General features: G+C 56.9%; 6 protein-coding genes across 6 annotated transcripts; 1 reads left to right on the top strand and 5 right to left on the bottom strand.

The window, feature by feature from the left end:
• Nucleotides 1–7,279: 7,279 nt before the first annotated feature.
• Nucleotides 7,280–9,271, bottom strand: INS49_005366 (uncharacterized protein; the record flags this gene model as incomplete). The annotated part of the gene is made up of 3 exons (XM_043166147.1): nucleotides 7,280–7,738; nucleotides 7,764–8,703; nucleotides 8,895–9,271. The coding sequence occupies 3 exons, from the start codon at nucleotides 9,269–9,271 to the stop codon at nucleotides 7,280–7,282; spliced, it is 1,776 nt and encodes a 591-aa protein (XP_043017179.1).
• A 1,210-nt stretch (nucleotides 9,272–10,481) lies between these two features.
• INS49_005365 (uncharacterized protein) lies at nucleotides 10,482–11,762 on the bottom strand (the record flags this gene model as incomplete). The annotated part of the gene is made up of 2 exons (XM_043166146.1): nucleotides 10,482–11,612; nucleotides 11,667–11,762. 2 exons carry the CDS (start codon nucleotides 11,760–11,762, stop codon nucleotides 10,482–10,484), a joined length of 1,227 nt encoding a protein of 408 aa, XP_043017178.1.
• Nucleotides 11,763–13,206: 1,444 nt separating this feature from the next.
• Nucleotides 13,207–14,548, bottom strand: INS49_005364 (uncharacterized protein; the record flags this gene model as incomplete). The annotated part of the gene is made up of 5 exons (XM_043166145.1): nucleotides 13,207–13,722; nucleotides 13,791–14,084; nucleotides 14,199–14,292; nucleotides 14,403–14,454; nucleotides 14,512–14,548. 5 exons carry the CDS (start codon nucleotides 14,546–14,548, stop codon nucleotides 13,207–13,209), a joined length of 993 nt encoding a protein of 330 aa, XP_043017177.1.
• Nucleotides 14,549–14,997: 449 nt separating this feature from the next.
• On the top strand, nucleotides 14,998–16,431 carry INS49_005363 (uncharacterized protein; the record flags this gene model as incomplete). Its single annotated transcript, XM_043166144.1, has 2 exons — nucleotides 14,998–15,469; nucleotides 15,548–16,431. The coding sequence occupies 2 exons, from the start codon at nucleotides 14,998–15,000 to the stop codon at nucleotides 16,429–16,431; spliced, it is 1,356 nt and encodes a 451-aa protein (XP_043017176.1).
• A 159-nt stretch (nucleotides 16,432–16,590) lies between these two features.
• INS49_005362 (uncharacterized protein) lies at nucleotides 16,591–17,158 on the bottom strand (the record flags this gene model as incomplete). Its single annotated transcript, XM_043166143.1, has 2 exons — nucleotides 16,591–16,904; nucleotides 16,978–17,158. The coding sequence occupies 2 exons, from the start codon at nucleotides 17,156–17,158 to the stop codon at nucleotides 16,591–16,593; spliced, it is 495 nt and encodes a 164-aa protein (XP_043017175.1).
• Nucleotides 17,159–20,936: 3,778 nt separating this feature from the next.
• On the bottom strand, nucleotides 20,937–23,095 carry INS49_005361 (uncharacterized protein; the record flags this gene model as incomplete). The annotated part of the gene is made up of 2 exons (XM_043166142.1): nucleotides 20,937–22,512; nucleotides 22,581–23,095. The coding sequence occupies 2 exons, from the start codon at nucleotides 23,093–23,095 to the stop codon at nucleotides 20,937–20,939; spliced, it is 2,091 nt and encodes a 696-aa protein (XP_043017174.1).
• Between the last annotated feature and the right edge of the window lie 827 nt (nucleotides 23,096–23,922).

Here is a 23,922-nt window from a genome sequence, read left to right as displayed (position 1 = left end):
CGTTTGGAGCGAGGGCTGAAAGAGAGTGTGAGTGAGTGTTGGTGATCAGCATAAGAGATCGTCGAGAGGCTGGTGATCGTCTTCCTTTTAAGCTTATTGAAAGACTTAAGGAAGTGGGCCTGTCAAAACAATCGTGGAAGCATATACACGCTCTTTGGGCACAAACGGCAGGACCGTCCGAGGCTTCACGCTTGTTGATCCAGCCTGGTCCACAGACTATCTCCAGGGTCTACCTGGTGGCTTCCAATGATCGTACGAGGAGGAGAGCGTTATCGCGCAGCCGGCACTGCACAGCTGTCAGATTGACCCCACGCAGGGTTCTGCATCAAATGACAGCTGCTGCCCCCTGACACATTAAGGGGCGTCTTCTAGAAGCTATATTTCGGCATCCAGGCCGAGAGCGGCCTAGTTGCGGCTGTTGAGCGGTACTTTTCGAGTTGTGCCTTGTGCCTTGCTGTGCCTAACTGTATGGCGTGCGAACCACTCTTGCACTTGTTTCTGGTGGGACCCTGGAGATGCGACTTGTGAGCCGCCATGTGGTGCGCACCAGTAGCGTTGCCTGGCTTAATGAGTTCCCCACGAAGAATACTAGTGGCTGTGCCGTAGGCCGTGGCTACGTGAGGCTGCCCCTGAGATGCCGGACCAGTTTGGTTCAATGTTGAAGGTTGCATGATGGATCTCAGTTCGCACTCTGTATTTTGTGCTGGTAAGTCCGCCTCTTGCAGTGTGGCCCAATGTGAATGCCGATTTTCATGCAACGGCAGTTGCAAAATCCACATAACGAGGCTCAAGCAGACTGTATTTGGTGGAGCATGCAGATCGCCACGCGCAAAGCATTGTGTCAGTTGTGCACGTACAGTAGTGTAAACAGACAGATCAAGCATTGGTGGACTAACTGGAAGCCATCAGCAAGACAGCGGCGGTTGGTGGCTTGCCCCTTGGAGATCCACAGAAAAGAGCTCACGTAATTTAACCTTCATGCAACTTAGTTTGCATCATCCCTGGCCGTGCCTGATCCGCCGCCTGCTGAACTCCACATGGCAAAGCGGTGGTCTGGGAAACAGGCCCAGGTCCGCCCACCGTTGAGCCGGCATACCAGATGCGGTGTGCCTTCTGGCCTCCAGCCGACCAGGGCCAATCCACCGTGGCGTCAGGGGGTTTTGTGTACCTGCGTGGGCCGCGGACTGACGACTTCCACTAATAAGAAGCCGAGGATGACGGAATGCCGGTCGAACGTCTGTCAAGGAATCCACCCGGGTGGAACGCACGTTTGCTGGCAAATGATCTCCCTCATTTGAATATGGGCCCTCCCGCTGCTCGCTGGAGTCCACTTCGGATGCCACACATACAGGCCAGACAGGCCGGCGGCAGCTCACCGAGGAATCTCGGCCATATCTTAATAAGCCCATGTCCTGTCTGACTGTCTGACTCAGGTGCTCGCCCGTGCTCAGCTGAGCCCAGGCCACCGGGTGCCCTCGAAATTCTTACCCACATCGAATTCCAGATGAGACACGCTAAGGATCCTGGAATGTCGGCATGGATTTTGAGCGAGCGGGCGATTACCGCGGCGAAGGATCACAGATCCGCAAAAAACACGTCGCTCGGAGGTATCCGATCTGCCGGCATGAAATTCAAGAGTGACATGTATTGTGGTCCAGGATTGATCTAATATATAAAGGATCAAGATGCAGAAGCCTCAGGCGTGAGTGTCGAAGACGCCATCGGCCTTTTCTCTTGGTTTGCTGTGGCAAATTAACACGTTTTGTTCGACATGGATAGCCCTAGACGTCGAGTCAACGACCTCGCTGGAAGCCTCATTTTCAGAAATCAGCGGTGAGTAGTACAAGGAACATGGACTCTGGAAATGACCCCTTGCCTCACGTGTGACGGACTTGGCCGTTGGTGTTGCTCTTCACCGAACGACCAACCAGATATCTGTCCACATGCGAGACGAGATTCAGGCAAAGACCGCGACAACAAGAGCACCGGGGGAAATTTTTTATGCCAAGCAGATTGTGGACGGGTTTTGGAGCATCCTTCAAAGTCTAGAAACTACTTGCGAATGCGACCTTGACGGTTTGGCACAGGACCCATGCATCGCCTCAGCTGGATCACACATGGAAAAAGATGCACCCATACCCTCCAGGTATAACTTGGAGGAATGATTCTCGGGGACATCAACTGCCCGGTGTTTCTAGAATTATCAAGTACCGGATATTTGTGGACCCAGATCCGTGCATAAGAAGACTGGTCGTGTTGCGCGTGTCCTGCAAGCGTCATCCGGTCCTCCGATTTCTGTGTCAATACAGCGAACCATAAGCAGTACGCTACAGAGTCTCAAAGCCATAGCTGCCAGGAACTGCTGGCCTGGAGTCGGCCGAGTCGAGTCGACGCCGTGTGATTCATGAACATAAGTAACAGCATACTTAAGTATTTCTCAAACGGCAGCACCTAACGACTTGAGCTGACTGATGCAATTCGTTTTGCCGTTGGCACGTGATATTCACAAGGCTTGAAGCCATTCGGTGGAGTTCACTGCTTGGACATAATAATTTGTGCCGCGCCCAGTTTTTTGAAAATTATGCTAGGAAGCTAGATATTCCACGAGCCAGATGGAAGCCTCCAGACTTAGTGGAGCATGTCAAGAAGCGTGCATGTCAACGGTTAGACCTTTCTGTCGGTACTGTCCCTCTCATCTGGGTCGTACTTCAAGCAGCATAGGACACGAAATGAAACTGTTGGATGTAATGCTATAGCATTGACGCCAATCGAAATTTTTGCGATGCAACTCCAACATATTGAATCCTGCAATTACAATACATTAAACTTCTTGATTTATTGTCACTGTTGTAACCCGAGACATTGCTGTCTATTATCTATCCCAATCCATGTGTTGCCACATCCTTTATCGAAGAGATCGCTTATTGTAACACTGGGTTGAACCCGACAAGAAATCCACCCTCCCATAGATAATACAGTCTTATAGTTGATACATGGGTCGTCAATGGACCATTTCGGGTGCGATTCTAGTTAACACCGCAACCTCCAACGCAGTCCTGTAGAGGAATGTCAGCACAAAAGGTTTCATTGAAACTTACAGGGAATAATATGGTTGGTTTGTTGAATGGCCGCAAGGGACAGGAGAGATACACGTCAGACGTGAAATTGAATACTTACGGGAGTTGGGGTCTCTGTAGGGACGGGTGCGGCGGCGGCAAAAGAAGCCAGGGCCACGACGATGGCAGAGATGAAAGTAGAAGCGTTCATTGTGACGGTTGGGTAGGAGGTCTTAGGACAGGGTTTGAATTGCGTGTGATGATTGGTTGGATTACCGCGAAGAAGTAAGCTGTCAGATAGATTGTTGTGAGACTGTTTAGAGTGCTTGATGCTGATGATGTTGATGATGCCAGAATCGATGCCAGAAGACTGAGGACTCATCCCGTATTATATACTCAATCACGAGGTCATACTTTAGAATAGTTCTTGGTGTTCGTCTTACCTCCCCAAAGCGAAGTACTACTCGTAGGGCTGGGGGCGGCTGTGCGATTCCATCTGACCGCATCACACACCGAGCCCTCTGCTACCACACATCCAAAAACGGTGCTTACGGCCCCCAACTTCGCGGCTCCAGGCGGACGGGAGCGCCTTGTGACACTTCGGGCGACTATTTTCTGCTGGCTATAGAAGGATGAGTCAAGATTTTGTGTGGTCTTCCCCAGGCACCTATTCTTGACCCGACAACCTGCAGTGGCTCGGCTAGGTTTCATTTCTTGCACAGAGCTAGCCCTCGGATCCCTATTGTCTGATAAAAGAGCCCCAAGGCATATTACATACTTCCTCCCTTATTGTGATGCCTGAGAAATGGATTTTTCGATTTCGGTCAGGTATTCTCACCGCCACTGACTTTCCCTGTTCGGCATGAGGCTCTTCTGTACTGACTAAGTCCAGGTGTTCCCGAGGTCTTATTTCGTACCTATCTGACATCTGACAACTAACTTAGTTTTAGATGAGTAATAACTCGTAAACCATGGAATGTCCCGTGATATTTCCAATGCTGTACGAGTGATGCCGAGAATTTTTATTGAAAGGACTCGAGCACATCTGCAATGCTTCGGAACGGCTTGGCAAGTAGAAATTTAGAAATTAGGGGCCAATTCGGTCTACTCCGAATCCACCAAGCTGCAACTCAAGACGAAGGGTCTATTTCGAGTCCTTCTATCCATGGAATCTGCCCATATTCTCTTCAGTCCCCCAAAACATTCCATTGGTACGGTCTAGATCGAAAATCTCTCCTACAGATTCCTCCTGCATCCAAGCATGCCCCCAAATATTAGCATATCCGACCGCGATAGATGCAACAAAGCCCAATTGATACAGATTATTGAGTCGCCTTGATGGCCTATTGTTCTGTTGATTTCCGTCTCTCCAGTTTCGAGTTCCTGGATGCATAATTTCTTGCAGACGTCATCTCGACTCGGCTCATCTCAGGTTTCTCGTGGCGTGGCGGTCAAAAAATGGTTCATCTCAATTTCATACACGTGAGAACCAAGACGGGTGATGACTCAACCCAGCCCGAAGATGATGACAGGCTTGACAGGCTTGGCAGCCACCACGGACGGCCCGGCCGACAGAGCCGCATTCCCAATGGCAGTGCTCGTGTCTTGGGTGCCTGGGCAAGGAGAGGTGCACGAAAAGGATCACACACTGCCCTGAATCGCCGGCCCCTGACAGGGCAGGATGCGGGCGTGAGGAGGGGAAGGGGGAAAGAAAAAAAAGCAGGGGTGGGCGAAAACCCCGGGCCTGCATACTATTGAGGATGACAACCCTGTTCTATCCGGCGGTGGCTGGCTGCCTTCCAAGGTTCCTCTGGACCCCACATCCTTCCTCGTGGCGCGCATGGCTCAGCCCTACGGGGCGTTGACAGACTTTCGTTTCTGCAAATCGGTGGAATTAATGGGCTGAGGGTCCTGTCCTCGCGGGCCCAAGTTCCCGTCCCACGTGGTACCAGGCAGGGACGGCGCCCCCTGCGGTTTCTCGCGTCTTGGGTGCCAAGTGTCGAATTCTTGGATGTTTTGAAGGATCCCGCCTCCGATGCAGGCTGGCCTGAACCTTTGTGTAGGCGTCGTACAAGAATAAAAAGGGAATGGGAAAATTCTTTCGAAGCCAATAGAATTGTATTGCAGCCTAGTAGTAAATACTAGTCTTTGAAAGACTGAAATAGATTCTTGTTCGTGACCCTGCTCAAGATCGCGATCAAGCATACTAATATAGACACCCACCACAAACCCGGAACCTCATCACACAGAGCCACGAGGGACAGAACCACGAGGGGGCAGGGACCAGGAAGGTAGTCCCCTGGAGGAGAGACCGAGCAGCGACCGGCGAGCCAATCTCGATATGAGTCTTCACCGCATTTCTGGAAAGTGTCAGCTGCAAGTGCCAACTTAGATCCTCCCTCGGCGCCGCAGCCCGCTTATCAGGTTGCCCGTCGACGGCTCCCATGTAACACGAGGCGGCCGCTAGAAGGATCAGCACAACCCACTGCCATTGGGCGTGTGTGTCTCGGGGCAATTGGTTACTGGGCCGTTTTTGACGTGTGCGTAACGCTCCGTCGGACCTGCGTTCAAGTACGACTCGAACACGTGGTGCTTGTGAGAACAGGGAGTTACGGGTGTGCCTCCTGGATTGACTTGCTCGGAACTTTTTTAATATTTTCTTTTTCCTTTTTTTCCTTTTTTTTTTTTTTTTTTTTTTTTTCGATGCCTGGAATTTCGAGTTCCAGACAAAGTTTGCACGCAGGTATTAGTATGTAGATTACATGGCAAAGAGTGGCGTCTCGGTTGATGCGTTACAGGGGCGACGGAAAGAACCAACACGCCGGTAACTTTCAAGGGAGGCGGAGGAGGATCGGCAAGACCCACCACTCCCGACGTCCCGAAAGTTTATTTGACGGCTGGTCATGGGATAAGGGTTGACACTATTTATTTTCAGCCAAATTTAGGCAGTCTTGCCAGGCTGACAAAGGTATACGCGAGGGCAATTTCCCCGAACTGGTGCAGAAAATGCTGCCTGGGAATCAATTTGACAGGTACCAATTATTAGGCTGCTGTCTCACTGCGGCACGGATATGGTGGCATTCTATCCACACAATATGGCGCCAAGCACCACAACAAGAAGGTCTGGGCGACGCATTCCACCTGCCACTTGCTGGGGCTCCAATGCAACAAGACTAAACCGATTTAAACCGCCTCTTAAGCCTTCCAGGGCCAGTAGCAGCGAGTGTATAAACCCTGCACGCTGAGGCCTCGCATTACGGTGTGATGACTCTTCCATCCTGTCCCAGAACTTTACAAGGAAATCCAATCCCTGTTCCGTCCCCTCCCGCTTTCCAAGCCCAAATACCCCCCTGAGTTCTGCATCGCCTTAATCCGACAAGGGAAGTAAGTACCCAAGCGGTTCAAGCCAAACGGAGCAGGTCGACGTGTAATGAGCCACCAACAGAACAGTTATTCCCGGCCCTTGTGGTTGACCGGTGTGGGGTTTTCCCGCAAGAAACCCACCCCACAGCCTCCGATGTTGGCTGGAGGATTTCGAAGTCCATGTGATTCATCGTCCGTTGAACCGCCTGGGGGTGTTGGTATGCACGCGTGAGTGAGTGACATACGGTCGAGGATGTTGGGAGCCAGGGCACTGCGCCGATTGGGGCCGCAATTCTGCCTACCCAGGCAAGAGACATGGCCAGTGAGGCAGTGGCACGTCGGCCGAGGTTTCAGGAGAACCCCATCGGCATCCATCTGCCGAAATACGACTGTCGCGGCCGCCAAGAAATAGATCTGGAGATATGATTGGGGCTGGGCATTGTTGTGCAGAGGCGCACACTCGCGCCATCGCGCATACAGCCCTTGAGCACGACGGCGGAACGGGCCTGCAGTTCGGACGCACACCAGCGCAGCAATCCTTGCCTCCTTCTAAATGTGCAGCATGCGCAGACCAGCGAGGACATGGTCAGTTCGATACCCCGCGGTTGCCTCTGAACTCTGCCGGCAATGGGAATGACTGCGCTGTCGAGCGTCGGCTGTGCACTTGAGCGCCCTTGTACTCTGATCGTGGACGCGGACATGGCGAGAGAACTGCTGACTGTCAAGAGCCTGGGTATTCCGAACCCCCGAGCGGCTCGACAGGTTCGGTGAAGTGCCAGGCTTGGGTACCCACACGTTCGTGCCGGGGTGCTCCAGTGGTCCCCATCTTCTTCGGTCTGATTCACCAACCCGCCCCAGCACTACCCACTCGGCTCATTATTCAGCGCCACGATGATCCCAGCCGACCTCGCCCTCGGCTCGGCGAGCTTGTCGTCGCCCTCGCCCCACTCGGCCAGGCGGTTCTCGAGCTCAAACAGCATCTGCAGGACGCGCTCGTCGTTGCGGCCGTGCCTCACCGCAGCAGTATCGATGGCGGCGCGGAGGAAATCCTCGGACAGCCCGCGGCGGCCCTGGTCGTTGTAGATCTCGGCGAGGCTGCGCTGGCAGTTATACTTGGCCACCAGCCCCTTTCCCGGCTCGGCGCCCTCGATCCCCGCGAGGGTCATCTCGAGGCACCGCTGCAGCCTGTGCGTCGGGGTGCCCCGCGCCTTGACCTTCTGCCGCTCCAGCTCGGCGAGGTAGAAGAGCTGCGACCACGACTGCATGTCGCCCTCGCCCAGCTCGGCCACGCGCTTGCGGTAGACCTCCCAGTGCATCTTCTCGAGCAGGTCCGAGGGGGAGGACGTCGAACCCGGCTGACTCGCCCAGGTCCAGCCAGTTGGGGAAGGTCTGGGCGCAGTCCGGGGAGCCGAGCGTCAGGTCGTGCGAGCGCAGCAGGCACCGCCACGCGTGCACCGTCATGTCGCGCAGGGCAAAGTCCTTGGAGGCGCTGAGGTCGGCGAGGCTGCGGAGGATGCGCCGCACGGGGTACTGCGGCGACCAGTGGCGCGAGTTCTCGTCGGCCGTCGCGGCGGCGTAGGCGAGGAGCGCCTTGATGCTGCTGACGAGCTGCTCCGAGCCCGAGGTGCTGAGGAGGTGGACGATGACCATGAACAGGCAGTGCAGGATGTTGGGCGGCTCGTACATGATGACGTTCCTGAGGCGGGCGGGCGCGACCCTCAGCAGGGCGAGGGCCTCGTCGAGCCGCCCTTGCTTGAGGAACTCGCTGGCGGCGTGGACCATGGAGAAGACGGGCGAGGTCATGTCGTAGTCGGACCTCTGCACCAGCTTGAGGCCCTTGGGCTCGAGGATGCGCCCGCACACGTAGGCGTGCACGTCGGCGAAGACGATCTCGGAGATGCGGTACATGTCGGGCGAGTTGATGGCCAGCGACGTGGGAGACGGGCTCCCAGCACTGAGACTGCCACTACCTCCGCGTCGGTACCGCGCCAGCGACGTGGACGATGAGGCGGCGGCAGCAGCAGCGGCATGGGCCGAGGCGAGGCGCGTGTCCACGGCCAGGGACTGGTGCTGCCTCTGGGCCTTGCGCCGCAGGTGTGCAGCGAGGCGGTCGAGGCCGACGACGCGGCCCGTGGCGAGCTGGACCTCGCTCGACGCCGCGCGGGCGTCGCCCTTGTGCTCTGCCTCGTCGAGCAGCCTCAGCAGCGGCTCGATCTCCTCGGACTTGACGCTGACGTTCTTGGTGTAGCCCCACTTCTTCAGGCGGATCTTGTACATGCGGGCCCTGCGGCGCAGATTGGGCGTAAGCAGAAGGGCGTCATCGACCCCGTAAGCACACACACACAGCAAGGGGCAAGGGATTTTGGGGGTGGCTCCCCTTGTGCGGATGCAGCCGGGGCGTCCACTCTCGCTTGCTTGCGTGCTCGTGTGCGTGCATGTTGTAAAGACTGGGTAGGAGCTGGGACTGGCACTCACGTTGCGATGAAATTGTGCTCCTTCTCCATTATCCCCATCACCTCCTTCAGGGTCTTGTCCTCCTCGATGTAGAGATGCTTGATAGTGGGCATGTGCTTACTCCAGTCATATCTGCTGGGACACCTGCCGCCGGAGGATGTCTTGGGGCTGGTGTTCTCATCAGAATCGTGGTCATCGACTGTCCTGCCCTGCCCTGCGTGCGTGGATGCAGGGGATGGGAGCTCTGCCTGTGTCGCTGTGGCCCGAGACACGTCTGACGGCGGCGGAGCTGATGGCGACGACGATCCGCCGCCCACATTGAAGGGGATGCTTGCCCGGGCCTCCCAGTCCTGTCTGCTGCTGCTGCCAGCGCCATGGTAATTGTCGACAGAAGCCATGGCGCACCAGGCACACAAGACTTATGCAGGAGCAAGCCTGAGTAGCCAACTGTCTGTCTACTACCTAGGCAAGGTAGTTGTGCGGTTGGAGGGGCATGAGTTGGTGTTGCGAGTCGGCCGCAACATGCATGTTGGGTGACGGTCGTGAGGAGAAGCCAGCAAGTTCCCAGCTGCCTGGGAAAAGCCCGCAGCGGGCGCTAAATGGATCGATCAACCCCCCCTCTGGACCCCTTGGAACTATGAGCCGGTTGGCCCGGGCCGTCAGCCAATGGCCAAGACTGTCACAAGCCGTTGCCCCCTTTGTGCGACAACACACCGGTGTGGGTGCCGACATGCATGTGTAATAACGGCTTGACAGAGGCGAGACTGCTCGTTCCCCAGACCCCCTGGCGGGCCAAGGGGCGAGGAATGCGGAACACGGGATGCGGAATGCGGGCAGACGGGGCAACAGTAGGACGATGTGACCTGGACTTTGCAGGGCTCGCGCATGCTTACGTAGGTAGCCTCGAGGTAGCCTAGACCGCGCAATCTACTTGTTGCTCTCGTCAAACCAAGTGATGGTCTACGGCTGAGAGTCTTGCCGGAATTGCTCTGTCCTGTGTCACGTCCTGTCATTGCTCCGTAGTTTCATCACCCTCGTGCTCACAATTTTCCAATTCACAATTCACTTTTATCAATTTGGTGATGTCATCACTGCTTCAGGACCTGTACGGCCTGTGATCATGTCGAAACTGTTGTACATTATTCCGTATCCATCGGCTTATCCGGCTCACAAAACTGTCCACTGAACGTCCCTTTTTTGGTGTCTCCCTGTGTGCAACTCATCACGGTAGCTTAGCTTGGAACAAGTCACAAATGACCGGTCAACCACTGATCCCTAACAGTTGACCCCAGAGAGAGCTCAACTTCTCACGAGGCCGGTACTCGGCGTACAGCAACCACCGAAAAGTGTAAAAACAAACGTCTGTCCTCCAATCATCACGGGTCACAATTCCGCAAGACACATTTCCTCATCAAAAGTGGTCTAAGCCAGCGCACATGAGGACCAGGCCAGACTAGGCCGCCGCATTCTTCGTGGTGGGAGCACGTATCGGTGCTCAACCCCTACACGAGACACCTGCTCCATTTCCACATTATGCCACACGTAAGGCTCTTATTTGGTGGGATACTGGCTGTGGCGTCCACTTTCATCATTTGGTCCGAAATCGTCTCAAGGTCGGGCCCCGTTGATCCGCAAGGCCTTCACCTCCTGTCCAATGACTCCCAAGTCCTGGATCCGAGCGACGTCGTCAAGATGGGAGCCATCCTCCCTGAACTTCATGAGGTCCAGTCCCGCCTGGCTGCTGGCGTGGAGCAGGAGGCAGAAGTTCAAGCCGGCAAGACTCGCCGGGCGCGGACTCTGGAGCTTGTTCATGATTTCCTTCACCGCCACCTCGAGGATCAGCCTCTTGAGGCTCCCCATGGCGCCGGAGAACCTCGCGCCCGTCAGCCGCCGCCCCGGCCGCGCGCCCGAGGCCGAGGTCGAGACGCCCTTGAGGAAGTACCTCTGGTCCTCCGTGATCAGGCGGTCCCAGTGGGACACCCGCTTGACCGAGAGGCAGGAGTCGTAGATGCCGAGTGATCTGAGGCTGGGGAACACGGCGAGCGTGCGCAGCTGGGCTTGCAGACGTGACCAGTCTCCGGTACAGAAGCACTCCAGATGCGGGATGGCGAGGTGCTCGATGGCGGCGATGTCAGGCGTGCAAAGCACACCGGGGGCAGAGGGCCGTATCGTGAGGTGCTGAGCCACCTCGGTGAGGCTGATCCAGTCTGTATCGTAACAGAACGGCCGGACGACGCCCAGGTCGCACTTCCCGCCCTCAAACCAGTGGAAGCTGAAGCTCGAGCCGAAGGCGGGGGTGCGCACCAGCTCGGACCGGGCCTCCGGGCAGCTCCGGAGCAGGTTCCGGATCTCGAGGGTGAACCTGCCGACCTCGGGCAGGGGGGTGAAGGTCGAGACCGAGTCGCCGGTGTAGACGCTCTGCATCAGATCACGGATCTCACGGACGAGGGGGCTGTTGTCGTCGAGCCGGCGTATGTTGGTGAACATGGACTGAGCCAGCGGGTAATGGTTTGACGCGAGCCCCAGCTTGATGTGCTTGACCTTGAATTGGTAGACTCCTCGGGGCTTGGCAGACGCAGCGGCAGCCTTCCAGATCATGGTTCTGACCTCACCAGGCAAGTGCTTGAAGGGACGGAAGAGAACACCGTCTCCTGCGCCGATCGGGTCGTGACTGTCTCCGAGGTAGTTGTCGGCAACTCCGGACACTACTCCCATCTCAGCGTCCTGGTTACTGCTCGCCTTCGATCTGTTAGCCACAAGTCTTTTCGTAAACGGAATTGATAGTCTCCTTACCAGAAAGGTGCCAGACACAGGATATGCCACGCCATTGGGCTGGCTGAAGGGCGCGACGGAGGCATTGGTGGCTCCGTTGTTCATGTCGAGAAGCATTGCCGCGTTGGAGGGGTTGATTTCTGCTCCTGGAGGAAGGTCTATGCCATACTCTGCAATGGCGATGGATTCTGAAGTGCTTGCTGGCACTGACTGATCGTTGACGACGCCAAAGGGACTGGATATCGACGCGAATGGTGTGGATGTGTGCCAACGAAGACCAGTCGCGTGTCTGCTGGGTGGCGCGACCGTTTGCACTTCTGACCTGGGACTTGGTCGATTCAATAACAAGCTGAGCGGGGCCGTCGAGCCCAGTCAACCACCCGCAAGGAAAGGCAGCCCACAAGGCTGTCCGATATGGGCGATAAGAGGCCATCCCCAGAAGCATGGGCCCACAAGGCGCCATCTGAAATGCACAGGGAGAGGCCACCACCAAGCGGTACGTACCATGGCGCTGTCTGATCTGTACGATAAGAGGGATAAGAGGTCGTCCCCCAAAGTACGGGCCAAGGCTGGTTCCAGGGGCGGGGTCCTATGGACCTGATATTGCGATAAGAGGTCTTCAGGATGAAGTATGCACCACGCCGCTGTGCGATATGTGCGAGAGGAGGTCTCCATCAGTAAGAAGCACAAACCCAGACTTCTTCGACATTGACAGCTTCTGGCTGATGGCGTGTGAAGACTAACCACGATCAGAGGTGCCCAGGCATTCTATCAATCGAAAGAGGGACTGGAATGCTGCCTACTGATCCTTGCGGCTCTCAAGTCTTCAAGAGCTCATCTGGGCAGAGAAAAGTACAGTTACTTGTTTGGAATGTTGATTGTGGTCATCGTTTTAACCGTGGCTGGCTTTGTCCTATCTATGATGGACATCAGTTGTGATAACATCTAATTAAAGTCTGCTTAAGATGCTACACATGTAAATGGTGTGTAGATGATTCTAGGTGGTCTCACATGACTGCAACTTAGAAAATAAACCATGGTCGTACTGTTCATGAAAGACGGTGGCATTCAACTTCTTTTCAATCTCCTAGGGCTTGTAGCTAATTTGGAGCTTCAGTCAAAGACTTGTATACACTCATAAGGACACAGAAGAAGATCTGAAATTACAGGCTGTGGATATCCCGGATGTTTGCTTGGGACCTGCATAGAATTGTCCGAAGTGATGAAAACTTGGAACCTGGGGTGACTATTCACTGAAGCTGCAAGGTAGTTGCCGTGAGAGTCATCGTGGGGTTGCCCCACCGTAAGTAATTCTAGTAGACAAAGCATGGCGAGAACAACTCATACCAAAATATTCACAATACATGTGGGCTGCGGAAGAGCATGTGGCCTCGCTCGTCATCGGCTCGCGCAACTGGTGTGACATTTCCGAGGATTATTCAAAGAAGGTTTGCACAACAGGTAATATCCGGGGGGACTCTCAAGGATGGCTCAAATGGACACAGCAAGCACAGCCAACCCCTGGAACAATAAGTGCCGTGAAAGGATTCTCGAGATCGTTTCAGTGCCTCGACTGCCACTCCAGAATCGACTTCACCGTATCCTCCACGCTCTCCTCCAGCCCCCGGTACTCAATCCCCAACACCTCCCTCGACCGCGAATTATCGAACCCATACACATCCGCAGGGAAATCATCCCCAGCCCCCTCCGGCGGCAACTTCTCGACCAGCTCAGGATGGCGGTCCCGAATGAGATCCGCAAGCCTCTTGTTGGAGAAGTGCCCAGCAACAACATAGAACCGCTTGCCCCCAGCCTCGGGCCTCGTGACGGCCCTGACGTGCGCCAGCGCCACGTCGCGGACGTCGGCCCACGTGAACACGGGCGCGGTGGGCTCGAGCCCGCCGCGCATCCCGCCGAGGACGAGGTCGCGGATGCGCTGGTTGGAGGTGTTGATGGCGCCCAGGGCTGGCAGCTGCCGCTGGACGGGGCCAAAGGTGTATGTGTTGCAGATGGTGGCGAGGTCGAAGTTGGGGTTCTCGTCTGTGACGAAGGCCCAGGCGGCCTGCTCGGCCAGTTTCTGTGTGTGAGGTGGTCAGTGTTCAACTTGAGGGGACATTTCGAAGGGACTGCTGCCTGGAAGCTCACCTTGCTCCCTGGGTAGCCGAATTGGGGGTTGGAGATGGCGTCGTCCCAAGTGAACGGGGCCCATTTGGTCTCGTCATAGACCTTCTCGTGCTTTAGCGGGTTGATGATGGCTGCTGAAGATGATGTGATGACGACCCGCTTCACAGACGGGCCGTGTGCCCTGATCGACTTGAGGATGCCGGTGGTGCCTTTGATGGCGGGATTGAGAAAGTCATTGACCGGGTCGTCAACCTTGAAGCTGTAGGGAGAAGCGGTGTGGACGACATGGTCGAATTTCGTCCCGGATTGGAAGACCTGGTGGAATTTCAGGTTAGAGTGATGAGCCTTTCAAGGACTGTGTGCAAGCATGTCCAAGCGGAGAAAACACACATGGTCAAATGCTCCGTCCTGGGCGATGTCCTGAACCACAGCGTAAGAGACATCAGGCCGCAGAGACTCGTCGATGGAGCCGACGATAGCTTGGCCTTTTTCGGGCGACCTTGCTGTTACAACCACCGAGAAGCTGTTGCCAATTCCACATGAGTTAGCAAGCGAAATTCAAACCCGGAGCCGTGGTGGCGTTGTCGCGTGGGACAGGCGGTGCTTGGGGTTCATGTTGAGTAATAGGCATACCCATGGGCAAGCAGTGTATCGAGGACGTGAGAGGCGATGAAGCCACTGCCTCCTGATGGATGCATGAAATATCAGCCAATGCTTCAACGCAGCGGTCAGGTTGACATACCCGTCAGGAGGACCCTTTCCTTGGGCGTGCCGGCCATCTCCGGAGACCTTTGACGATGTTTGTTCTGTTTGTACAACGAACCCAGCTGGTGAAAGCAGCATCAGGATCAATTGGAAAGACGCAGCAGGGAGCCGTCATATCCCCGGCGCGGTCCGGGACAGCCCACCTGTCAGCAGCCTCAGGTGCTCTCTGCCCCGGACCTCCGCCGCCAAGCACGGCGATCGGACTCCGAAGGGGGGGGACGGAACCCGGGGAGCAAGCCACACATCTGCACGCAGCCAATGGTTCATGCACCAGACCAATAAAATCACGGCCTGGACAGGCACGGCGCATGTCCGTGCCCCTCAGGCACAAAAGCTCACGGGCACAATGTCTTGTGGGCTGTCTGCCAGCTCAACGCTCGCTAGCCGACCCCAAAACAGTTGAACAAGTCCCCTTCCCAGCAGAAAGCGACGAGAACACAGCCCACAACCTGACGCCGCAACGATGTCCTCCCCTCGCCCACCCCACATCGCCATCATAGGCGCCGGCATAACAGGCCTAACCCTAGCAGCAGGCCTCGAGGCCCGCGGGATCCCCTTCACCGTCTACGAGCGCGCCACCCGCGGCTCCAACGGCTCAGGCGGCGCGGGCATCGGGCTGAGCCCCAACGCGGAGCGGGCGATGGCGCGGCTGTCGCCCGGGGTGCTCGCCGCGTATGAGAGGGTGGCGAACCCCAACGGGGAGGACTACTTCCAGTGGGTGGACGGGCTGAGCAGGGAGCTCGTGTTCAGGCTTTTCGTGGGCGAGGGGTGCTTCCGCGGGTGTCGGAGGGGGGACCTCGTGGACGGGCTGATGGGGTGTGTTCCTGAGGGGAGGGTGAGGTTTGGGATGGCGCTGCGGGGTGTGGTTGAAGGGGAGGGCGGCGAGGGGGTGAGGCTCTTGTTTGAGGACGGGACGGAGGAGGTTGCTGATGCAGGTGGGTGATTCCCTCCTTTTTACTTTTGGTGGGACAGACGAGATGGTTGCAAAGACACTCTCACTCACACATCTCCAGTCATCGGCTGCGACGGCATCCGCTCGCGGGTGCGAGAGCTCCTCTTCGGCCCCTCCTCAGCAGCAACATACAGCCAAAAATACTCCTTCCGCGCCCTGATCCCCATGCCCCAGGCCCGCGCCTCCCTGCCGGAGCACATGATCTCGACCAGGTACATGTACAACGGTCCCGGCGCCCACGTCATCACCTACCCGGTGGCCAACAACACGATGCTCAACACGCTCGCCGTGGTCTCGGACCCGGAGCCCTGGGAGCCACCGCCACAGGGCAGCAAGAGGAACCCGCACGTCGGGAGCGCCACGTTGGAAGAAGCTGCGGCTGCGTTCGAGGGGTGGCACCCGGATATACAGGCCATCGTGGGACTGCTGCCGGCCGAGATGGACAAGTGGGCCATCTTCGACATGCTGGAGCATCCCGTGGCGATATACTGGGGCCGCGGGGCACATGGAATCGAGGCCGCCGTGGGTGGTGGGAACATCGTTTGCCTCGCGGGCGACGCCGCTCACGCGTGCGGGCCGCATCTCGGCGCCGGGGCCGGGTTCGGCATCGAGGACGCGCTGGTGCTGGCGGAGCTGATCCAGGCCGTGCGGGATGAGGACGGGGTGGTGGCAGCCGCGGGAGAAGAAGGCGGCGGGGGCGGGAAGACGGTCTGGGCGAGGCTGGCTGCGGCGTTTGAGGTGTACAGCGATGTGCGGTACGAGCGCACGCAGTGGCTGGTCAAGCACACAAGGGACGCGGTCGACCTGTTCCAGTGGCGGGACCGGGACTTGGCGAGGAGCCCCGACGATTTTGGCAGGGAGATCACATGGCGGTTTCACGAGATCTGGCACCATGACACCGACAAGATGGTGGAAGAGGCCAGACAGAAGCTGAAGGCACGGTGAAATATTCTAATCTTTGGGATAACGTAGGATTAATAATGAAAAGTCGCTAGACGGGGGTATACGAACAGGCCATGATGCCAACGAGGAAGGAAGAAAGAAGGACAAAATCCCTGAGCCAAGACGAATAAGTGAAGGAAAGGGGGAGTAAGGCAGGCTCCTTTACTTCTTCCCGCCACCAAACAGCCCCCCGACGTATCCCCCAGCCGCCTTGCCGCCGTCGACAAGTCCACCGCCGACCTTCTGGCCTCCCTGGGCGATCGGGTTGACAACACTGCCCGCGGGTCCCGGCGCGTAGCTGCCGCTGTCGTCCTTGCCCTGGCGCTCGGCGCGGTTGACGCCCTCCTTGGAGACGGCGTCGCCGACGGGCTTCAGCAGGCCGTCCTGGCCGAGCTGGCCGGCGACGAGGTTATTGACGCCGTCCTGCAGCTGGTCGACCTGCTTGACGCCGGTCACCTTGGACTTGTCGAGGGTGTCTGTGGGTAGGAGGCTGTGTTAGACCGAAAGCTAGTCTTGTAAAAGGGAGAGGATATCGGGTGGTCAACTTACCCTTGGCGGCGTAGCTGGTCTTGTTGTCGCGGGTGAACCAGCGCAGGTAAAAGTCCTCGATCCAGGGCATCCACCGCTCGTATTGCTCGTTGTAGACCTGCTTCCCGTACTCGCCCCAGGTCTGCTTCTTCCTGTCCTCCTCGGAGAGCTGAGGGGCTGTCGGGTTCTGGATGTTGGCCATTTTGGATTTGTTGGTCGAGATAATTAGGTACAGCACGGTTCTTGGTGTGATGATCTGCAGGGAGTCGAAGAGTAGGTCAAGATATCCTGAGCTTTCTCTGGAGACGGTCAGCGCTGGCCCGACTTCTTGTGGCTCAGGGGAGAGATGGACTTCACATGCTTACAGTAACAGAGGTTGGATACACAGTAATGGAGTGTCAAAAGAGAGAAGGACCAAAGCAGATCTTAGGGTCCCCAGCTAGGCCTTATAAGACTGAACCTGACTGACTGACAGCAGACATGCATCATCGTCCAGACACGCAGCTTCCACTCCCAACCTGCACCACCTGCCTAGCTAGCAGCACCGCTAGCCCCCATGCCTGCTGTGCGCGTATGATATGATATCAGTCCACAGGGCCTAGGCCACAATACAAAACAGCACAAGCATCACGCACGCCCGCAAGCTCACCTGCCTTGATTTGCGGCCCTGCCAGCACGCCCAGCGGTGATGTGTGTGATGTCTGGCCAGCGCGGCGACCCGTCTCGGTCATTGGTGCATCAGCCACACCTGGCTACGTCATACCCCTCATTTGTGGTCATCGCCTATGATCCCTGTCCTGGACGCCACACTTGGTTCAGGGTGGGCTTTCCGTCTTCCCGCCTGGCCCAGACCTGGCCCAGCCCCAGCCATCTTCATTGAATCGAGATGGCAGGATAAACGGCAGGATGAAATGCGTGGGTGGATGGATGGATGAATGGCATGAGGCGCCACGACTCGCTAGGTGAACTCTGTCCGTCGACGCATTTCTCCCGAGAGGCTGGGTACGTGTCTCCGTTTCATGTGCCCTTTCTGCGATGAGATCAGCTGAGGGTTGACGGAGAAAGACAGGCTGCAGCACTACAGATATGTAGCCCACTCTGGCCACTGTCGACTCCCTCCGTATGGAGAGAACCCCTGCCCAGTGGAGCTCCTCCCCCCTGGTCGAAGTGACGACATTCTGTCTGACCTCCCCCCTCCTCCAGCTCGCATGTGATGGTTGTGAGTCTCACCTCTGCTGAGGGCTTCGAGATATACATAGCACAGACTCGAGACTCGATACGGGCGGGTGTGTACAAAATATATGAATACATCAAGAACGGGGCCTGATGACCACAGAGCCGGGGAAAGGGGAGGGAGAGTGATTCATGAACAGGCAGAATCATCATCCCAAAATCTGGAACATCTCGAACACTGTCCAGATGTCAGCAACGGTTCCGACAGGCCAGCTGCAGACACGAACACACACACGGGGACCCATGGACCCGTATCGCGGAACCCACCATACAAATAGAGTAGACAGGGGCAGACAGAGGTGAAACATACATACAGTATGCAAGTAGTGAGAGAGAGAGAGAGAGGGGGAGAACCGCCAATCTCCAGATCTTGGCAGCTTCCACATCCATCACCACACCACACACATACACAGGCCTGCATACATTTAGTCCACCCACATACACAACGTGCAGGCAGTACACGAGTGCATTAGACTACAAACATCTCCTCGACTGCAACAACCGGGGAAGACATCAATCACCGACCACTAACCAACCAACACCCACAACCCACGCGAGAGCCCATTTCCCCACGCCGCCATAATATGCACCCGCCTGCCCACTCCTCCCATCAACGTCCCCCCCATCTCGAGCCCATCTCCCCGAACGTTACACCCGCCGCGAAACACCCATGCTCCAGACAAGCAGCAGCAGCAGCAGCATCGCAGCGAGCCATCCATCCCATCCCAGCTGACCCTCCCTTTCCCACACATGCGAGCAGTACGGTAGTAGACCAGATTACAGTTACACGCATGCGTCTACGCATGCAATGCATGAAAGCTGCTGCTACTGCTACGTCCGCGATCGGCCTCCTCTCTATCATTGACTCCGTGCCATTGCATGTAGATACGTACAGAACAGTACAGTAAGCAGACAGGCAGAGTAGCATCCATCCGGCAACGTCCCCTCCCCAAGCCCACACACCTGCCCAGGCGGGCGCGCAGCCGCAAGAAGAGGGGGGAGGGGGGACGACAGCCCCAGACGCCCACCCTAGAAAACACATCGTCAACGTTACACCAGCGTCCCATGCACACAACGCACGACGCGCGCAGGGAAGAAGGCAGGGAGAGCAAAGAAGACGGAACAACGCAACGGAACAACCCAGAGAGCTTGCTGCCCCTGTCAGCCAAAACCCACGCATCTCGAGTGCCACAGTAGCTCCTGAGCGGGAAGAAAGGCAGACGGGCGGGCGGTAGCACCGCGGATATCACGGCACCCCCGCCACGGCTACCTGTCTCGTGCTACACACCCGCACATACACGCACGCGCGGCAAGCAAGCGGGTATTCAAAAGGCTAGGACCAGGCACTCACCCTCTGTTTCACGTGTCAGGTCGGGAGGACCTCGTCCCCTCATATTGCATAAACACCCCCCCCCCTTCCGTTCCCCGGCCCCAAGTCATCAAAAATATTTGGATAAAAATATCAAATCCCATTGACCGCTATGTAGTAAAGAAAGAAGGATGAGTGAGAGAAGACCAAGACCGCTGGAGGAAAAACCGCCCCTTCCATGCCGGCAGTAAATGTATCCCTCAGGGTATCATCAATCCCGCCCCCGGTTCGCAACGTCCCGCTCTCAGCAGGGGCAGCCACAATAAACAGATAGAGATCAGGAGAGCCCGGCGAGAGGGGGTGGCGAGAGGGATGAGGAAATACGAGAGTGGAAAGCACTCATCGCTAAGCCCAATTCCAGCTGTTGATGTGGCAGCAGGCAGGGCACCACGGCCAGAAACGTTGAGTAACTGGAGCGCCCAACCCCAGCCCGGAGGCGTGAAAAAGAAAAATAGGCAAAAACAAAAGTGGTTCAATCTAGCCTCCCCAATGCCCCTTTCCAACGGCGGCGACATCGTGCAGACTCGCCCCACAATGCTTGTTCCCCCTGTTGAAAGTCCCGTCCATGTGTCCAAGCAGCGACCAACGGCTTCTACACAAAGCCTCCAATAATAATGCAAAAGCCTTCCGTCATCCAAAGATGGTGGGGGTATCATAGAAACAGATTACTTCCCATCCCCGTGGCCCGCCGTGTCACATTAACCTCCCTCCCACATCCACCCTGGGGAGAATGAATGCAGAGCACCGCCCTCGCTCCTCACATCACGTCGAGAAATTGTGGTTGAAAAATGTTGATGGATCAAGTGGAATTCCAAGGAAGGTCTTATCTAAGTCGGATCGGGTGACTGTTGCTTTTCCCCGTGGCTAGTAGGTAGTAGGAGCGTAGGCGCAACCGGAAAGCAGAGGTCGAGCCGGACGCAAGTAAGTGGATGATCGATGGAGGGTAAGGAGATGGCCATGTAGCGAAGAACGAGAGGAAAATAAAGGACGCCGAGAGTAACCATAGCACAAGAGTTCGAAAAAATTGCAACGCTGGTAAACAAGTCCAAAGTAAACAAAACAGGTATCCCACAGCGCCAAACTAATTCAAAACCGCCGACCTGGTATCACTGTTTCGTCAAAACCGCCTGAAAATAAAAAGACACAGATGGTGAGTGAGCGAGTGTGCTGCTTTGTCGTATCCAGGGGGCAATGCAAGCCTCCCTCAATGCAAGTTTAAGGTGGTCGTGACTGTCGTTGTAGTGTTCGAAATTGTGTCGTCAAGTCATGAGCATGGTATGATATGTGGTACCGAGATATCCTCGGCGCAATATCGACATCGTGGAAAAGGAACTGGCTCAAATGTGGCGCGCCGCTGGTCAGGGCAATCGCCATCGTCCTAACATGCCGTCGCAGTAGATGACTCGCTCGTGGCGACCGCAACGAGAGCCTCGAGCCGCCTCAGGGAGTCCGGGTTCGTCGCCTGAGAGCTGTATTGCGGTGGCTGTTGATCCCGGGCAGGGAAGCCGGGGAAGGCATGCAGGTTGGGGTGCGCGATGCGATCGACATGCGGTCGTCCCTCCAGAACCCTGTCTTCATGGACCGTGACCGGTCCATTGTACCAGCCATGGCGCTTAGCCTCTCGGTTGGCGGAGATCAAAGGAGCCGACATCGTATGCTGATGGCCCCTCGGGTGCCCAGCAGCAGACGGAACAGGTGGCGGGTGCACAACCTGTGGTTGAGTCTCGAAACGCACGGTGGGTTGGTATGGTCGAGGGCCCTCAGCCCGGGACTGCATGGCCTGCTGGACCTCGCTCGCCCAGGCGCCAGCCCCGTCTCGTGGAGGGGTCGTGTTGTTGATCTCCAGTCGATTCAGTCCACGGTGGAGACCCATCTCCCACTGCGGCAGGCCTTGTCTCTCGGTAGAGATGTTGGCAGACGGCAGAAGAGAGGGCGGGTTCGCGCCCTCAGAATCGACCATCATGGGAGAAGGAGCCCTCCTCGCAGGCGAGGACGGTCGACGGGGGATGGGATCAAAAGACTCGATTCCGGGAAGACGGATGTTCTGCTGTTGAGGACCGTTGTTGACAACAGCAGGCAAAGGCTCGGGAGGAGGGTCGAGTTGCGACGACGTGATGACTTGGCTGAGTCGGCTTCCCGGGGTGGCGAAGTTGCTGCTGTCGGGGTGCCAGGTCCTCCTGCGCCAAGCCTCGTCAGCAATGCTGTTGGTCGAGTCGCGTCGCGACCACCCAGAGGTCGAGGTCGTGGGCGAGGCAAGCAAGCTCGCACTCGGAGAACCAAGCGCCGCGGAATTCGAAGCATTCTGAGATCCAGGCACAAAGAGCGGCCGGCCAAGATTACCAGACCCATGAGGAGACTGAAAAGGGTTCACACCCGATGGTACACTGAGCCGCCGGCCAGGGGTGCGAGAGCCAGACGGGTACATGGCATGGCTGCGAGAGTATGATGTGGCAGGTGAGCCGACCACAGAGCCCCATCTCGGGCTGTTCTGGCCTGTAGAGAAGGTTGACGACGTCGGGGTGCCAAACTCACTCGGCGACGGCTGACGGAAAGGAAAATGGCTAGAGCCAGCGCTGCGGTAGGACTCGATGGAGAGCCGGGCCTGAGGATCAGTAGCCATGACGAGAGGAGGCGGCCGCCTTCGAACGTCGTCCCTCGAGCTGTAATTCGAGCCGATGGAGCTGATACTTGTGATGCTGGACGTTGAGAGTGACTTTGAATGCCCCCGAGCCGGTGCGCCTATGCTCCCAGCCGTCGAGGCCCTTGCTCTTCCGGTACCCTGACGCACCCGGTCAGTCCGAATCTGTCTCTGGAACCTCGTCCCAGTTGCGGCCAACGAGTCCATGGGGATGTCCTCGTTCACGTGTACAGTCTGGGCGTGCTGTCGGAGATTGTCGAGGCGGGAGAAACGCCTCGAGCAGTGACATTGAAATGGGCGTTCGCCAGTGTGTTTTCTGGTACGAGAGTTAGCACTCGCCGAAGAACGGCCCAGGTTGCTGGTTTTCACGGGTATGCGTCTTACCTGATGTGTCTCGCCAAATGTTCGCTTCTCGTGAAACTCAGGTTGCATGGAGGATAGTCGGTGCAGTAAAAGCGTTGGGATTTCTTCTTCTTGCTCGACCGGGTCCCGTCAGCATTCACGCTGTCCTCGTCATCCGACTCCGCATCGTCGTCACCACCCGGCGTGTCCTTGTCCTCCGACTCGTCGAGGTCCATCTCGGCAGAATCCCGTGATCTCTTTGGTTGGTGCGAGGCCTCCCTGGATGATGGCTTGCTCTCAGCGGTATCCTCTGGCACCTGGATGCCCTCGGGAAATGGCGACGACGGGAGTGGTTTTTGTTGGGCCATCGTGCCGGCACCAAACGTGGCTCTCGTTGGGGTCGTCGCATCGTCCATGGCGGTCTGCTTCGGGGGCGGCAGGTACTGCGGGGCTGTGCTGGGTCGGGGCGTCGTCGGAGACGTCACTTTGGATTCCGCCTCGGCCATGTCGGGAGGCGGTGGTTGTGATGAGTTGACGGAGCGAAAAGTCGCCGCCATCTTTGTAGTCGTGGGGAGGGGGTGTGTGGAGGAGTGGTGCAGCTGAGGGGAGTCAAAGGGAGAGCCGAAGGATCCCAAGGGAGGGTAATGCGGCGCTTAAGAAACCAGTAGCCTATGGTGAGGCTGAGTTGGAACGCCGCCAACAGTCGGTGCGTCCTGGTCCAGCAGGGAAGGGGGAGACAGGGGTGATGCGGGGCCCTGCGGCGGGATGATGTTTGAGACTGATTGTTAAGCCTAGTGCCTAGACGGAAATCTGACTAGAGAAGAGGAGAGGCAGGGAGGCCGGGCAGAGATAGGGACAGGGTGAGGAGAGCAAGACAGCGCCCAAGGATTATTGATGTTGATGTTTCATTCGAGTCGAGCTGTCAACCTGGGACGGTGGATTTTTTTGCCCTTTTTTTTTGTGACGATGGGTTGCCCTGTTTGAGAGGAAGCGAGAGAGGGGGGAGAGGGGTGACAGGAGCGGATCCTGTGCACGCTCACGGCGCTGCTCAAAACCAAAAAAATGGCGATCGAGGTCCACAACGGTGCCGCCCCTGTTGCTGACTCTGCGGTCTCCGGATTGTCCAAGTGGGGGATCGCGATGCGCTCAGGTTGGCCAGCACGACAACACAACAGACTGCATGTGCGTGCCGCTGGGGAGTGAAAATGGCGAAGAGGAGAGCTGTCGTCGGATGTGGAGCGCCTTGCAGGCTGGATTGGTGGTGGTGGCCGGAGAGATGGAGAAGCAGGTGGTGATATTTCGGAGCCGACAATAATACAATGGCGAGTAGAGGGAGGCTGCGGCGCGCCGGTGACAGGGCAGGGCAGGGTCGAGAAGGCAAAAA

The sequence above is a fragment of the Diaporthe citri genome (genome assembly GCF_014595645.1).
Source record: "Diaporthe citri strain NFHF-8-4 chromosome Unknown scaffold_17, whole genome shotgun sequence".
NCBI lineage: Eukaryota > Fungi > Ascomycota > Sordariomycetes > Diaporthales > Diaporthaceae > Diaporthe > Diaporthe citri.
The sequence above is the reverse complement of the archived record's forward strand: the minus strand, read 5'-3'. Positions and strand labels throughout refer to the sequence as shown.